We start from the raw sequence: 17,879 nt of genomic DNA on the forward strand, positions 1-17,879 counted from the left end.
CCCCCCCCCCTCCCTCCCTTTCCTTCCTCCTTTCCTATCGGCGCCGGTCGTTGGAACCGGCTCGCCTTGGACCGGTCGAGCAGAAGGGCTCGACGCAAATCCCTGCCTCCTAATGATTATGTCCCTGCGATTACGCTACAAAGGGGTGGCCACTGACGCGCAATCCGCTCGAAGACAGATGCGTGAAATATATAGAGTGATTCATCCGCGAATTTATGTGAGAAGCGAATCGTGCGACTGGAAGAGCGCGTTTCGTCCGTGCGGCTTGAGAACGGCGCTCGTGTGTTGGCTATCGCGATAGCTCGATATATTACGACTGGCAATTATTACAGAACCCAACTAGGGCCTCTATCGTTTCGAAAATTAATTAAGCAACCCCCAATTAATTCTCGATCGATGGAATGTAATTCGAACGTTGCGGAAGCCACGTGCGAACGGCAAATAGATGTATTCCACCGGAATCCGAGCGCAAACATCATGAAACAATTGTTGTTATTCGGCCTCTAATTGGCCAGAAAGATAGGACGTGAGCAAACAATTCGGCCGTGTGGCTCTCGCTTCGGCTGACGAAAGAGCGCAGCTACGAGGAGCAAATTGAAGCGCTCGTGCTGCGCTCCTTTTTTCGCAACGTGTCGGAAGCGGCGCTTGATCAAAATTGCCCGGCGATTACGACTCATTGTGCACTCCCGTCGCGTAACAAGTGATATTTAACGAAATAACGGCCGCTCTCCTTCATTACACTTCATAAAGCCCGGCGCGCTCCGTTGTTTGAGGCGCCTTTTTACCAAAGGACGCGCGGCAATGGCATCCCTTTTCTTCGCGGCCTTCTTATTGGCCCTGCGCTTTCCCGGCGCCTCGAATGTCGGACAAATATGAGCTCGGAAAAATCTCTTGGACGAAACAAACTTTATTTATATACTAACTTCGCGCGCGCGTACGTCGACGAGAAAACGAATAAAAATGCAATACTTTTTTTCTAACAAGAGTTTATGCGCAAACTTTGCATGACGTTTCCTGCAAATTCGCGAGAAGTTCTCGCGCGCAGAGAGTGCGCGCGCGTGTCAAATGCGTAGCGCGTTTGGAATCTGCAGACCGGTTATATCCCGGTTATATCCGGCACTTATATATCGAGAGACCCGCTCGCTGTGATATCAATCTACAAGTATAATGCGAAAATCGATATTCAGGCATTTTAATGTGGGAAAAAGCCGCATTAGAATTTATTCGATTGACCGCGCTGGAAATATTCGAATAATGGTATTTGCCGTAATTACTGTTCAAATATTTACGCGATATCAGTCGACGGACAGCCGAACGGCCGAAACGTGAACTTGATCGAACCTGTCTAGGAGACGCCATTCTGCGGCCCGTGCGGTTTTCATTCCCCTAATTAACACTCCACGAAAGCCATTATCCACCTAACATTTTCGTTAAACCCCACTCTAGCTGACTGCAGCCGGAATTGCGAATAAAAGACCGAATAAGATCGTCCTCCCACCGGTAAGTGCTCGTTTTTACTCCCCTTCGCGTAATTTTACTAATTAATTAACTAATTGCTTCGGCCTGGCCGAAGAGAATTCTTCAGATCGTCCAGAGTGCGGTAGCGTGTAAAGAACACCGGGGAGACAGAAATTCGTTTCAATTTCTCGTTTTTTTCCCGCGGTTCTCCAACCGGGTCAATGGGTTGAACACAACTCGGCCCGTTGTTCAATGTCCGGAGGCGGGGATCTCTCTCTTTTTATTCCAGAATATTTTTATGCAGGATTTTAATCCCATAATACCGCGCGCAGCTTTTCATACGCTGATGTAGCGCGCATGTTAGCACTGACGGCGCTCAAAATTAGTGCTCTGACATTAGTCCACACACACGCACGCACACAAACGTCCACGCGAGCGACCACTAAGAGTATTAAATTACCTTAATTTCACCGCCATGTGTAATATTATCACGCGCGTGTGCGGAAAATTTGTTGAATTTTATTCCTAATATAATATGCGCGTGACTCGTTTCGTTCTCCTTTTTTATAATGAAAATATCTCAGACGACATGCGCAAAATGAAATTATATTTCGCTGCATCACGAATTTTTCCGGCAGTGAAATTGCGAATTCTGAAAAATCGTGCAGCCGAAAAGAGCGTGCGTTTAAGGCGCATCGGTAATGTTTCACGCTGGAATTACGAACGGTTACTTAAAGCGACTTAGCGCCATTTAGATACTTGTTATCGTGGAGGCGGAGGGGGGACGACATTCGTGCTGCTGCAAAACAGCCGAACGGCGTCTCGCAGCCAGTTCTTAACTACTTATTCATGAATTATTCTCGTAAACACGCTATAAAATCACGTTTCGCAATTACTCAATGTGAGACACGAGATGCGAAAATATAGGTCTTACAAATAAGCATTTTCAAGAGTTAAACAGCGTTGGGAAACGAATCGTCGTAATTCGCGCGGTGTCTCTATTTCGGATATTAAGTTCAATTTCGCGAAGACCGTCTTAATTAATCGCGTTTACAACAAAAACGGCATTGCCAGATTGTATCATGATACGATACACTAAAAGGTCAGAGTTCGCGAAAGTGTCAACTTATCGTGAAGAATCGCCTAACCGTACAGTCGATAGTTATTAGTTGTTCGTTATCAATTAAGTTACGTAAAGAAAACACAAGAACGAATAAAAAATACCGAAGTACCGGATCAGAATCGCGCGACACGCTTAATTGGCACATTAACGGCGTTCGACGCTTTAATTAAAGAATCGACTCGCCGAAATAGAGGAAGAGAGAAAGAACACATTCAGACATATCCATAAAAATTCGAATTACCTTGTATCCGGCCAGATCTTGAACTACGCAGGAGAGAATGGCTTCCCTTCCCACCGACGCGGTTACATTGGCTATCGGCTCCTTGAATTTAGGATCTAAAACGAGAGATAAAATTGCAGCGTTTTAGTGAATCGCACCATCGACGTAACGTGATAACAGAGCTTGTCCATCCTCACGACAATTAAGTAAGATGTGACATCGAGATTGCATTCCTAAAATATCGATATGTACGAGCGCATTCACCTCCATCGCAGATATTAGTCGCGCGAAAGATGTACGATACCAATTGCGGGTATATTCTTGACTAATACGTTTCGTAGAAGTGACAATAATTCGCTCGATATCTCCTCGGTTCGGATTGAAAACGGTAAAAACGACGCGCTCAACAATCGAATTTCGTTTCCTTGACTTCGTTTAACTTGACAACTTTTACCGTCCGGTCAGAATTTCGCTCAGTTTCTATACTCGAAGCAAACGAAAACGGTCGCGCTGAAGTCTATTTAATGACCTGACCCTGTCAATTCAAATTAAATACGAGTATATCGTACCGCTTGCTCAGCGATATTCCTGAACACACTATAATTATCGAATATCGCCGATCAGATTCCGTTGCACGGATCGCTTCATTGCTCGTGTCTTTCCTGATTAAAGTAGTCCCCATTTGTCACGTTTACCTTCCATTTAAAACCGGATTGTCAATTATCATACCGACATAAAGCGAACGCGTCGCACCTCCAAAAGCACCCGGCACGGGGGGAAAACACAAGGGGGGAAATTATGACCAACAGTATAAGGCACGATATGGGAAAGCGAGGGAACACGTCGGTCGGTGAGAGAAATAGCCAGAGGCATAGCGTGAAAGAAAAATGCACTTTTGAATCAGCTGTTGCGAATTTATTCCGCGGTAATCTAACGCGATCTTGTTGGGGCCGCGCGTTCGATGCAGCGGCGATACGCGATTATTCGCGTGTCCTAGACGGATCGATGAAGAGGAAACATTAGTCATGGATCACGAGGCGAATATTATGCGGATGTGGAGTAAGGAAGGTGGAAGTTATGTTCGCGTGGAGAGAGAGAGAGGGGGAGAGATCCGGCCGACGCAGTGCAACACGGGGATGGCCATTGCGCGAAATGCAAGTTAGTCATAGACAATTTGGCAACTTCGACATTAGGTGCGCCAAATATACGCGCGGACGTTGACCATCGACCGTCCGCGATGTCGAATGAAGATGTGCGTAAGACGAGCATATCCAGAATATAATCCGCGTTTGCGATTTACGTGACCGTAGTAATCGCGAATTACGGTGCAATAATACGTAAAATTGAATTTTTTTCTCATTTCACGCATACACACCGATTGCGAGTTATATGAATCTCGCAAATTTATTTTTTATTCAGATCGACAAATTTTATCATGTCATCGTTACCGGGGATGCAATAAATTGACTAACTTGAATGTAAACATGTCATAATATCGTAAAAAAAGGATTAAATTAAATTTGTCGCATTGATATTTCCACGAGATATGCGTACGTGTGTGCGGAGTATACGAAAATACGGTATAGCGCGAAAAAGGGTAAATTCGGTACAAATGTACTCGATTAAAACGAATTCGGGCGAGTATATGTGTGTGTATTCCAATATGTATCGCAATATCATCGCTTTCCCGATAACGGGATTGTAAATAAAACACAAGCTCCGCCACAAAAGCGTCATCCGTTTCTCCATTAACGATAACGCATAAACGTCAACATCGATCAACAACAACGGACCAAGGATACTCCCGGCGCCGGGGCCCGGCCGGTATCACCGCTACGAAATTATTCCGGCAACTACATTACGATATTGTCCATCAAATCTCGCCCGAGTCAACACCGAGCGAACACGGAGCGCACCCCCGAAACGGCCTTTCCGCGTGCGGAGCCATTAAAAGGTCAACATCGATCAAGGGCCAAAAATGCCCCACGGAGATTGTTTGCGCGGGGACCGGCGGGAGGAGGGAGAACGGGGTGCGGCCGGAGCGAGGGAACATAACCGTAGATGGTCCCGTAATGGGAGCATAAGGGAACCATAATTCCGGCGAGCGCGGCCGTCCGTTGGCGGGCCGCGAGCTGTGGTGGCCCTCGCGGGAAATTCGGCCGTATCAAGCTCTCGCTTCGGCCGGCTTTGATGGATCGGTCTTGCCGGAGAATGTGTGTGTACGGCGAAGTGTGTTCGCGAACGCGTCTTTCAGGTAACGCAGCTGGAACTCGATCTCGCATGACGAATAACGACCATGAGAAGAATACTTCCTCATTTCCACCGTCACTTGTATCTTTGACATCCGTCCTAATATTCGCGTCGCGAAAATCCAACGCTCTCCGTTCGCGACCTTTCCGCGACGTGGAATATGTAGTAATACTCGCAATATACGCGTGCATGTGCGCATATTTAAACACTTTTTCTATCATCTACGCATTTCTAATAAATCAACTGATGAGTAAACATAACATTAATAAGGGAAACAAAAAGTAATAATATTTTTATGTTTGTGACATCGCGTATATGTCTATTTCGACTTCGTTTCAAATGAACATTTGTTATACAGATAGTGAAATACATGTATGGGAACGTAATTTTGCTTGGGAAATATTAAATTTTTCAGCAGCTGAAAATACGGCACTAATAGACATGTATTCTTAACAACGCGTGCACAGCATATTCGGATTAAACTGGCGCGCGACAAAAGTACAGCCACAATTCCTCGAGATAATTTGACAGTAACACGAATCTATATTTTTCAAGGTGTGTCGACCGGCGGTGCTTGTCGCGCAATGGATTACGTTGTACCCGGCGTTTTTAAGTTACATAGCTGACGAAGCGTATGTAAGTAATTCGATAGTCGACACCATTTCGGGGAAAAAAGCGAGAAAAGAAAGAGCGCGCGGAAGTTAGGGTAGTGCGAGGGTAGTGCGCGATAAAAAATATCACGAGCGGGTTCGCCGATGCACGTCGTCACTAATGCACTTTATGGGGGCCAGCGTCAAAATATCAACGTCCCCGGGATTTCGAGCGCGGGAGCCCGGCTGCATTCGAAAAAAGTCCCGGTCGCCGCGACGTTTACGATGCGAAATGAGTTTTCATTTACGATCTCATTTGCGCATACGTCGGCCGTATTTACGGCCGCGGCATAATTCGGGATGAGAGTATAAGCGTGTATCGTCACGAGAGAAATGAAAGCGTCGTCATTTGCGATCTCGAGTGTGTAAGACGAGCGGAAGAGAGAGAGCGACGCGAGAGCGATTAGAGACACTGAAAGAAATACGGAACTCTGTTACAACCGAGAGAAAGAGAGACAGACGTACGCCGATATCTTTACGATCTCTCTCTCTCGATAATATGCGCGCGTATCAACGTATCGATAATACCCCATCCATAAATAAACTGGAAGCCGTCGCGCCGCTATCACCCGTTAAGAACCCGCATAACCGCGACCCACTGAACCGTGTTAAAACACACCCGCAACGCGGCATTTCTCATCTCGACGACCATCCCTCCTCGATTTTCGCCGCTTCGCTTTCCAAGTGGAAAGCGTACGAGAGAGCGAGGTCACGCGGAAGAACACGAGGGGAAAGGACGAAAAAGCTCGTGGTTTCCTCGAGAAAAGAACCCCCGAACAATCCGGGAAGAGTCCGGGGGAGGGAGAGACGTCTCGCGTGCCGCCGGGAGATTATTTTCGCGAAGCCGCGGGTTAGAAATCACTGACGGTATTCTCGCGCGCCGTTACAGCGCCGTCGGAATAATAAGAGTTTCGCCCGCTTAGCCCGACAGGTGCTTACGCGGTACCTATTTATGACAACGACGCTACGCCGTCGGATACTCAGGCGAATACGCATTGTGAGATTCGCAGAGGCGCCAGATGCTTTATACACGCAGACGCCGCTGAGCTCCTCTTTCTCTCTCTCTCTCTCTCTTTTGCTCCGCTTTTGATTCCCCGCGAGCTTACCTATTTTGCGATTCGCTCTCGCGTTCCCATTGACCCGCGCGCGTTCTCTCATTATCCGCCGCGTCGCCGCTCATTTGAGTTGATTCGTTTCTACCTTGCCACTTCGCGCGTTCGTTCGTTCGTTCGTTCGTTCGCCAGCTCGTGTTCTTTCATCGTATTCGCTCGTCACTCGGAAATACCGGCGGGCGTCAATCTCCCGATGTTGCGAGAGCTGTTTGGTTTTCATCTTTCCGCGCTCGCGCTTCGATCATTTCGCGGATTATATTAACCCTTGTTTTCTCGCTGTGTTGCGCGCGCCCCCACGTCGCAATTAATTCCTTCCGGTGGGCTCGCGGGAGCTAACACAATCGCTGCCGCGGTGGGTAACAGAAGCGCACGCGCGCGCCGGCATAAAAATATTTTCTAGATTTCATTTACAAGTCCCATCTCTCTCTCTCTCTCTCGCTCTGATATGTATAGGCGCTTGTAAAATTTCGTATGATATTAAAGCCATTTTTATTTATTTATAACAATGAGATGATATATGATATTTTAATCAAAGTATATTGGCCGTTGCTCTCGATAACATTTTGCCACCTTTTAAGCAATAGTTTGATCTCGCGGCGATAAAATGGCAAATTTTTTGAGGTAATTATTTTCGCACTTCCTCGGCATTTCGGGACCGTGTATCAGATAAATCATACTGCATCGTTCTGAATAGAAAATCAAATGGAGCGATGTTTGGAGAGTACGCTGGGTGCAGCAAGACTTCTCAATTTAACTTGAACAACGTATCTTTAGTCGCAACGGTAAGTAACATGCGGCCTGGCGTTGTCGTCCATGCAGGATGACTTTGCGTCCGTTCGCGGCTATTTGAGGACGTTTTTACTCCATGGCTTGGTTCAAACGCCATAATTGTTGGCTGTAGGAATCTCCTGTGACTGTCTGCCAGGGGTAATAGTTCAGTAAAGCATTCCTTCTTTCTGGTGGTCCTACCAGATGCACAAAAGAACCTCACGGCCGTGGATATTGCGTTTTATTGTGAATGTCGATGGATGGGTTAACTCTTTTTGCGTTTAGAATTTTCAAAATAGATTCACTTTTCATCACCCGTAACTATCTACCTCAAAAAAACTCTTTTTGAGTCTGGCAAACAATGAGAGACAGACGGTAAACCGGTTCGCAATTACATTTGCAGAGAGATTTTCATGCGAGAGCTATCTTCTTTCTTTCTGGGCTTTTCCCGAGGGTGAATTGCTTTCAAATGGCGGGATACTGTTCATTCGTCAACTCCAATTTTAATGTTCGGGCCGTATTTTCGTTGAACAATGCTTCCAACTCTGTTGTTCTTTACTTCATTTGGACGACCAGAACATGCCTTGTCATTGATATCGTAATTATTATTTCTAAACCTTTTAAATCATATCTCACAGATAGCAGTGGACACAATATTCTTTCCGTAGGTCTTACAAATTTTTCAGTTGCAGCAGCTTCACCTCGGTTAAATTGGTAAAGCATGCAGTGGCTAAGATAAACTTTATCTAGTTCCATCTTCAATCACGTTAAATGTGACGTTTTGTTTAGAACTATGAATCGTTGACTATTAATTCTGATGCAGTATGGTCGGCATTTGAAAATTAAAAAGCAACTTAAAGGGAAACAATTACTAAGTCGTTGCTACAGCCTTCTCTTTGTGATCTTGCGAACTTTGGCAAGCATCTAATATATATATATATATATAACACACACACATAAATATACAAAATCGAGCCACATAATTGCGAATTCACTCGTTCCTTTCTCCTGCGCCCGCCTCACCACTAGCTCTCGCGTCGTCGTCTCTTTATATTCTCTCCGTCAGATGGAATCATTTCCTTCCTTTTATGCATCGTCTAATTCAGCACTTGGACTTGTTCGTTTTTACTCATCGTCGTTGTCCTTTTCGCGGCGCGCCGGTGTGTCTCGTTGGTCGGCGGTACCGCTCGCTCTCATCGCGTCTCCCGTCTCATTTTCTCAAGACTCGGCGCTTCTGCCCGTCTCATTCCTACATTTATTTCACCGCCACCCCTAGCTCGCATCTCTATTTCGCGGCTCCGGTGAACCCACGCGGTACAAGGCATATAGCATAATAACGAGCCATGAACAGCGCAACGCGTCGGCCGCTTTATTTCACCATTTCTGGAGTCTGAAATATCTCGCTCCTCTGAAATCACTTCGCGCGGGCTAGCAGTAACTTCCCTCTGCGCGCACCTTTCGCGAGCGCGCGCGATTCTCGTTGCAAACGGCTTAATGCGTGCAACGGTAACTCATTCGAAACTCGTTCCATCCGAGAAATAGTTTGGGGGGATCTACGGGAAATACGAGAATGGGATCCCTGTCCAATTTGTTGTAATAATAGAATGATGCCCCGACTACGAATTGACGCGCCATAGTCTCTACCGGCGGATAAACGATTCACCCACGATGAAAGAGCCGGCGAGAGTCTTTCCTCGTGGCTGTTGCTATTGCGAGTTACAGCACGAAGATTAACGCGCGCCTCACGGCGGAGTACCGGGTATCTACCTGTCTATCTATCTCGTTAATGTCTCATCAAAGGCGAAAGTTATAGTGTGGAATTGTAACGTCGGTCCTGCGACGCATATCTCACCGTGCGACACGGCGCAGATAGAAAGAGAGAGAGAGAGAGAGAGAGGGAGGGAAGGAGAAGAGCGGTCTAATTTTAACAAGACAACAAACAGCGGCGACGACGCAGAGAGAGAGAGAGAGAGAGAGAAAGAACGCGCAGGAACAACGCTTGATCCGTGAAGAAAGAGGTTACGGCGGAACAATTAATTATTCCGGTGTCGTGTCGTACAAGGGGGCAGTATGTTTGTGCGCGCGATATCACTTGTCGCCACGTTTCTGGTTTATTGCTGGCGGGATGTGTTGGCAAAGAAGCAGCATGTGATACTTGTAACAGATTGCATTTCGTGCCGGGACACACTTTGTTATCTGGGTTTACACTTTCATGCACCAGGAACGACCTCACGTTTCCTACCTCGTGTCGGTCTATTTATTTTAGCCACTTGGGTTTTCAAGGTGCTGTCGACGTGTTCGTGACAGGAGGCTCTTTTCAAGTTCAGCAATCCAGCCAACTATTGTTAGATAATGCCAACTGATATATGTAAGTCTGCCGTTTGCGACGGCAGGCTGCGGGAAGGAATATTTCGCGCCGGAGATAAATCGAGCGATAAATGACGATTTTGACGCTGCTGTGTATACGCGATGGCAATGATCGCTCTCTTTCTCTCTCGACTTGTGTCGAAAACGTCAAGTTTCGAGTTTGTATGGATATCGTGAAATGAAAGCCCGACGGAAGTGGACATTATCGCACGTCGATGCTTAAACGGGATCGCTTTTCGAATACCACAGGAAGTATTTCTAGGTGGATCATGTTCGTGCTAAATAGAGTTATAAATCTATATGCGCGCGAGCGCACGTTAATGCATACTTGGATAAAATTTCGCCGATATGCTTTTAGCGGAAATCAAGTCTGAAACATTGATGATACTTTCGTAGAGAGCGCAAGCTATTTAAAATATCGCCGGGATGGCTCCGGCCAGACGTTTAATCAAAACGCACGTTCTCTCCTTTCTCTCTTTTTATCGTGTCCGATCTCGCGTACGTTTATATAGTAAATTTGTATAAGTGCAGCCCATAAATGTATTATCCGCGGCTGCGCATGCGAAAGTACGAAACTTACGATTTATACGTTTCGCTTTCAATTAACGGTGACGATGGTGTAACAATTCAGGTCGCCGTACTGCGCGCGTTCGTAGCACGAAATAAATCAATCTTCCGCGTCTCGACGTTTTCTCTCTCTCCTCCCCCCCTCTCTCTTTCTTTTTTTTCTAGAACCTGCCGCAGAAGTGTAGTAAAGGTTGAATCTTTGTTGAGGAGCCGAGCGAACGGACGGATTTGAATTAAAAGCCGATCGGTTTAAAATGTAAGTGAGCATTCGATCGCTCCGGCATCCGACCGTCTCCTCAGTCGCGGAATCAATTGCAAAATACGACGACGACGAGGAGGACGGCGCCATTGGCAAAACTTTTTACATCCTTTTGCCTCTCTCGAAAGAGAGAGAGAGAGAGAGAGAGGGCGCGCAGACCGACGTCTTGAATTAAACATTTGATAAGTTATAGCAAGATTTTTATAGACGCCGGCATAGTCTTACTCAGCATATTGGAGTCTCCTGGCCACAGAAGTAAATCGACGCAATTATTTTAATGGATCCTGATACGAACCTACGTTCTCGTACGTTGGAGGGAACTACGTTATGACGTACGTAATAAAACTGCCGAGGGTAAACGCATTAAAAAGAATTAAGTTGCGCTACTTTCGAAGAGGGTAAGATTTATCTCTTTCCCGGCCCCCGCAGTCGGAGAAGATAAAGAATCTTGAGCTTAACTCGCTCGCTCGTGCGATTCAATTACTCGCGAGCTCAAAAGTCGACGAGGAAGCGCGCCACTGAAAAAAGATCGCCCGGGACAATAAAAATACCGTGGCGCAATTTGTATCTTCGCCTCGCTCGGGGTCTTGAATTTCCACGAGAGAGAGAGAGAGAGACTCTTCGCTTCGGCCTAAGATGCCTCGTTGTTTCGCCCGTCCGTTCCTCGTGTCTGCTCTGGAGAAACCGTGAACTGAAGAAAAGCGCGCGATTTCCGACACACGCCATCCGCGAAAGCCGCCGGTGAAACCCCTCGTGGAATGTACATAACGCGCGCTCGCTCACTCGCACATTCCTACGTACATGCAGTTCCGCGGTTAGGTACACGAGTGTGCACACGCCAGATACCACGTGCAATAAGTTATCCAGTCGGCGAACATTTGTACAATACGTTATACTTTCTATCCCCCGACGCGCGCGCACCACCGAGCTCCGCCGACTCGACGCATACGTTCGCTCGAGCGCGATTTTCATATCGAGGGAAATCGAGCTCCTACCCGCGAATTCTTCTCTCCACCTCCGTCTCCTCCGCCGCGTTTGCTTCTCGGGGAAATTATAAGTTCGTAATGACCCTCGCCCTCTGCGCCGGCTCGGAACAATAAATGTATAATGCGATATAAAAGAGAGAGAAAAAGAGAAAGAATGTGCCGGTGCGCGCGCGGTTTCGCGGCCAGGTATTTCCTTACGGTTAATTCTCGGCGGGCGCGGTCGTTCGTCTTTTCACATTATTGCGCGATAATCCTTAGACATAAAACGAGACAGCACGTTTTTTGAAAGGCCTGGTGGTGTCTTTTTCTCGTCCTTCTCTCTTTCTCTTTCGGCAGTCAACGTGAAAATGTAATTATATCATTTATACACTTGTAAGAAGTTCACTGCGTTTTCAGAATTGTTAAACGCGCTTTTACACGTCCGCCGTTACGTAATCAAATTTCCCGTTGGGAAAAATTTTATTTTGCATAGAGATTACTTTTTTAAATTAAAGGGAGAGAAGGGGAAAGGATCGATACGACGATCTGCAATCAAATTCGGCACGTCAATCGGCATTACGTGTCACATAAATAACGAAGCGGTGGGAGAAGCAAACATTAATTAAAACTCGAAATATCTTCGAACTTTTAATGAACCTCGGGGATATCTATGATGAATTATTAATCCGTTGTATTTCCTGTGGGGCGTGCTCCTCTGATCGTATCGCGAACAAATATTTCGGATTACGCTGCAGAATTTTGTTATTTAATAACGTGTAATTTAAATATTAATTAAAATAATGCATATCGTATTACTTCAAAACACCAGAACGTCGATCGCAAATTACGGTACATCCCATTATCGGCGTGAAATAAAATCAGACTAAAACGGCCCCGAGTATTGCCAAATGTTAAAATTCATCTCTCTCTCTCTCTTTCTCTCTCTCTGTCTTTTTACGTTTCGATACAGACTGGAAATTATTATCGGCGTTTAATTCGTAATAACAAAGTATCACTTTTCTACGACGACGACGGTAACGATGAGTTGAGAATAATTCATAGCCAGATCGATCGCGTAATTCCGACGGTTTCATCGTTATTGACGAACAGACGAAGATTCTATTAGCGCCAGTCATCCGCTGTATTAACGGCAAGGTCAACTGAAATTTCTCAGCAGATACGCCGCTCTTTGACTCGAGTAACAAGATTGAATTACGCGAGCCTCTTCATCCGCCGTGTCGACACGCGCTGGCAAACGTTCCGTTTCGATGCCTCACTGGTATACGGAGCCAGAAGTTCGGCCCTCTGACATCCATCCTCCTCCATCCTCTGCTCCTCTTCCGCCACCCACTTTCGTGCCACCGCCGTTCTCACCGACGGGATTCCTCTTAATTGCATACGGTAATTATTGTTTGCGCGCTAAATACGTCGACACGCACAGTCGAGTAAAGTGTCCTCCCTGACGTCATCGTTGCGAACATTCGTCGTAATGTGTGCTGCAAACTTCGTTGGGCTACGCGCGAAATGAAGAAATTCGCGATACAAGGTGTAAAAACACACGGTGTGATAAATAATTAAAAAAAAAAAAAAAAAAAATACGGAGGTAGGAAAATCCCCGTTTGTTTGGGTCCGCGCGGAGGGTGCATCGAACCGTTCGCGCGAGAGAACCGTCTGATAAGAGTCATTAAAGTTCTCTTATTCTCCCACGAGGGAGAGAAAAAGAAAGGGAAAGAAAGTAATCGCGATTTCGCAGGTTGAGTTGGGTCGAAAATCATATCGGTGTGCTGACACGATGCAATTAGGGAAACGCAATTGTTTCGTAATGTACGCGTATCGCGCGTTCGGCGCCTCCGTGGGAGGAGCTCATCCTTCCAGGAATAAAGCTGCACTTAATTGCACGCGATAATTATTGTTTACGCGGCAAATACATCAGCGCGCACGTTCAGCCTGTGAATTCTGCCTGAACGTCTCGCGTGATAATTCTCACCTTGTGCCGGGGCTTCTATATCGACTTTCACGCGAGAAGAGAGAATGGAGGGTGAAACATGATGCACAGAAACGCGACTACTCACTAAAACTTGTCCAACTGATGTCGAATCGATCTCTGTGATCTGCCTAATTATTTATTTGATCGAGAGAGAGAGAGAGAGAGAGAGAGAGGCATCATTTATTATGCGCTGCGTTTCAACGAATTTAAAAAAAAAACCCATTTCATGCTACAATTACCTTAAGCGCATAAAACATACAAAACAATTACCACAACAATTCGCCAGAAAGCACAAATTACATAAATAAGTGATTGAGATTAAAAGAGGTTAAATATATATAATGTGTAGAAATTAACGTTTCTGTAGAAAAGATGCATCATTATTAAAGAACCACCGAGCCATCGGAATGTGTCAGCGACCAGAACGCCTACACTCAGGAAAGTATAAAAAAAGTATTCATGATATATAAATCAACATTAACGGTAAAACAAAGAGGGGGAAAGACATCTCGCAGAAACTATACGCGAACATACGCCGTCACAGCCGGCGCGCAGTTAAACGCGCGGCGCGAAAATACAGGCGACTAATTGTCCGTAATTAACACTCGCGGCCTGGTCGACTAACGACTCCTTAAAGGCCATGTGACGACGGCCATCGCGCGGAATAAGGCCTATAAAACTAAGGCGCGCAAGCGGCGAGTCGAGGGAGGGAAATGTAATATAAATCGCAATCGCAACGGCCATACATCGCGGTACACATTGCGGCACGTGAAGTAATAAAACGCTCGGTCGGTCGCGCGCGCTGCCAGCCCCGCGGGCTTCGGCCGGGTCGACCAGGTCGGCCGGCCGGCTTCCGTCGGGGCGGTCCGTCGTTCGTCGATGGCGGAGCCGACGGTGTCCGCTCCCCGGCCGACGTGTCATTAAGCCCGATGCACAATGGCTGGTCGTGAGATTTAACCGCGCATTAGCGCAGCGAGGAAAGATTACGGCGGCGGGCCGACACGACTTTGTTTAACGTCCGTGCCCATTACGAGCGGCATTCGTTCTCATCCTTTGTTCGAGATCCCGTGACTCGGTGTCCTGTGAGGGCACGGAGGGAGCGACCCGGGATGGCCGTTCAATGTAACGGACGTAAACACCTCTCTCTCTCGCGATGCGCAACGAATGTAAATAATCGTTCGCGCTTTCACCGCATTACCCTGTCGATTCCCTCTAGATAGATGCGATCCCGCCCTCCCCTCGACTTTTCGCAACCCCTTGGATCCTCGCAATTTGAGACTTAATTGCGCGTCAAAGGCGCGTCTTCTTTCGCCCGGCTCTAAAGGAATCCTCCGGGCGCGACACGCAATTTCTATAAATAAAACGGCATTATCTTATCCAAACGCCCCCGCTCGTCCCCATTGTGCATTGGGCTTTACAGACGCCACTGTTTGTACCGTTAACGTTTGATGAACGTCGGTGTTGGTGTACTGTTGACGCTGGCTGCTGGTGTTGGTCTTCGTAAGTGACGAGTGGTCTTGGCCGCTTCGCGGAACAGCAGTGAGGGTTGACGGAAGAAGAGAGGCGGCAGGATGGCAAAGGGGTGGGGGAAGGGCGAAGAGGCGAAACCCAGGCGAAGGAGGAATTGGAGCAAAGTTGAAGTAACTGCCTTCGAAGAACAGACTAAGTTACTGCCGATGGGAGAGGTTATTAGAGGGTTATACGAGAGTTTTATCTCGCCGGTATTTTTGCGACCGCGCCGAGTTAAGGGAGCCAAGGTAGGTTAATATACGTCGACCGCAGCCGCAACGGGACAAAACGCCGCGGTCGAATGTGCGCGGGAATCGTATTCGCGGCCGTCGTAAAATTTGCATGAGACCAACGGGGGGAGGGGACGTGCGATTTTGATTCCTTGTTCCGTCGCGGACGAGCTCGCAATTAAAGCTCGCGTTATTGGTCACGAGGAAAACAGATAACGCAGCCTCGCGATTTCTCTCCACGTCCTAACGAGATGTTTCGATCGCGCGGCTCCGTAGAGAGCGAAAATCATTTTGCCGCGAACGAAATACCCGACGACGACCTCGGGCACCTTTCACCACGGTAAAACAAATATTACGCGACGCACACAGCGGACGCTGAACGGCACGGACGAGTGCAACAGCACCTATAAAGTACTCGAAAAATGCTTCAAACGCTCGAAACGCGTTTCGAGCGTTCGGCGGAGAGGCGAAAACGCTCCGTTGTGTAATAATTACGCGCGGAGGCACTCGCTCGTTCGCAAAGATGGACCGAGCGAGAGAGCGGCGGTGTGTGTCGTTAGAAAATTTATTCCAAGGATCGCTCGTTCCTCCACGCCGCTCGTTCTACATAGGAAACCGTTACGGTAAAACTGTTCGGCTCTCGGAGCTTTTAAAAGGCAGCGGTAAATGGAACCTACCGCGGGTAAGCAGCGCGGTGTTCAGACAAACGCTACATTTCGGCCGAAGGGATGCCCCTTTGAAAAACTCGGGGATTCGTTCGCCCCGCCTAAAGTACCTCTTTTATACGAATCCACGGCAAACAAGAGAACGCTGTTTGAAGGGACCGAGTCGCACGGCCGAACAATAAGCGATAAAAATGAATCCGTAAAACTTTCTTGCTAGCTTTTTCCACCCACTCGCCTGGGTTTCCGCTTCTCGCCGGGCGAAGATGTAACGCTCGCTGAGAATACGAATTCCCGGGCGGGCGACGCTTAATCGCGCGCTCGCGCGATCTTCGAACTCGACCGTGTGTGCACGTAACAATATATATATATAAAAGCTGCGTCGCCTCGCAAGTATGATACACGACGCGCGATTAACGAACAAGCAGCGCGCATCACCCGCGACACAATACCGTCGCGAAGTACCGCCCGCGATAATCGCGACCAGTTATCGTAATAAACACTGAAACGCAAGCAGCGCCGGTGAAACGTTAGAGCGAAATTTCCCTGGCGAACGTGGTGTACCGCAGCCGGTGTATCTCCCATGTATGTCTTCGAGAGATAGAGACTTATTAAAAGTACTGCTCAAAAGCGCACTTGCGACTGACGGGTGGCGTAATCAAAGCACGGCAGATTTTCCCTCTCGGCGGAGATAAAATGATGTGCACGTGTACGTAATCACGGTGTGTACCCTCCTGTCACTCTTATGCCACCGAATCTGCCAGCCGACCGTAAAACGTAGCCGGGGAGCGGTGTTTAAGAGCGGGCGACGGGTGTGCGGGATACCATATTGCGGCAATGTAGTATTTATTAGCCGGCGCTATTCGGTAAGACCGAGCTTATCCATTAGTCAGCGGTTGTGCGTCGGGCTTTATTGTTTGCCGGATAATCGTAAAGATGTAACGGCCGCGGCGCGATACGCCGGCTGAATCAGTTTACGAGCCACGAAGATGCAATGCATAACGCAAAAGTCGTATCGTAGATCGCGTATAGGCCGCAAAAGGCGGTAGTAACCAATCACGCGATATCCGGTCGCATCAACGGCCAACTATCGGCCGCTCGCGCGCGCGTGCTGTAACTTCGCCGCAAATGTTCATTGAATTACCGCGGGGAAGTTGGCGCTAATTCGCGGAATATCACGAATAAATCCCATCTATATGTTAATAAATTGACAATATTCCAAATATCATGAATTACTATGCATTAATGTTTAGATATCGCGTTTATGTAAAATATCGCGGTAACATTATACCGTAGAAATATTTGTATTACGTTGCACGACGCGATTGTTACGCGGTTGATATTTCGATTCCGCGCGAATTCGGCCGTGTGCGATGACGTACGAGCGCAAGGAAATAAAATCAGTCAGCCCGGCTATTCCGACTGGTCAAAGTAATTCACGACCATCGATTCTTACCGGGACTTCGTTACCTGTGTGATGTAACAGCCTTTGTAAACGGGCAGCGCATAGACACGCGTCAGAAATGTAACAAGGAAAAGCATATTAGGAACCGAGCGGCCGTGGAAAGCCGAAACTACAATCGAAACATTTCGAAGGAAAACAACGTGCGTGAGCACGAACGAGCGGGTGAATTGTATAAACCCGCGATGGGGAATATCAACTCGCTCTCCAAGTCCATATGATATGTATCGGTGATACTGTTTTCCGAATTATTCAGAAATAACATTTTTTAGCTGGCCGGATGCGACAGT

At 47.3% G+C, this 17,879-nt stretch overlaps 1 protein-coding gene across 1 annotated transcript in view; it reads right to left on the reverse strand.

Annotated features, from left to right (window-relative positions):
- LOC106742230 (neurotrimin-like) overlaps positions 1-17,879 on the reverse strand; it is a 158,865-nt gene that overhangs the window by 57,339 nt on the left and 83,647 nt on the right. Inside the window, exon 2 of the mRNA XM_014614975.1 lies at positions 2,823-2,917. Within this exon, the coding sequence (XP_014470461.1) occupies positions 2,823-2,917 (95 nt within the window). The remainder of the gene's footprint in view (positions 1-2,822; positions 2,918-17,879) is intronic.

The sequence above is a fragment of the Dinoponera quadriceps genome, unplaced genomic scaffold, assembly GCF_001313825.1.
Source record: "Dinoponera quadriceps isolate SergipeBrazil2010 unplaced genomic scaffold, ASM131382v1 scaffold628, whole genome shotgun sequence".
NCBI lineage: Eukaryota > Metazoa > Arthropoda > Insecta > Hymenoptera > Formicidae > Dinoponera > Dinoponera quadriceps.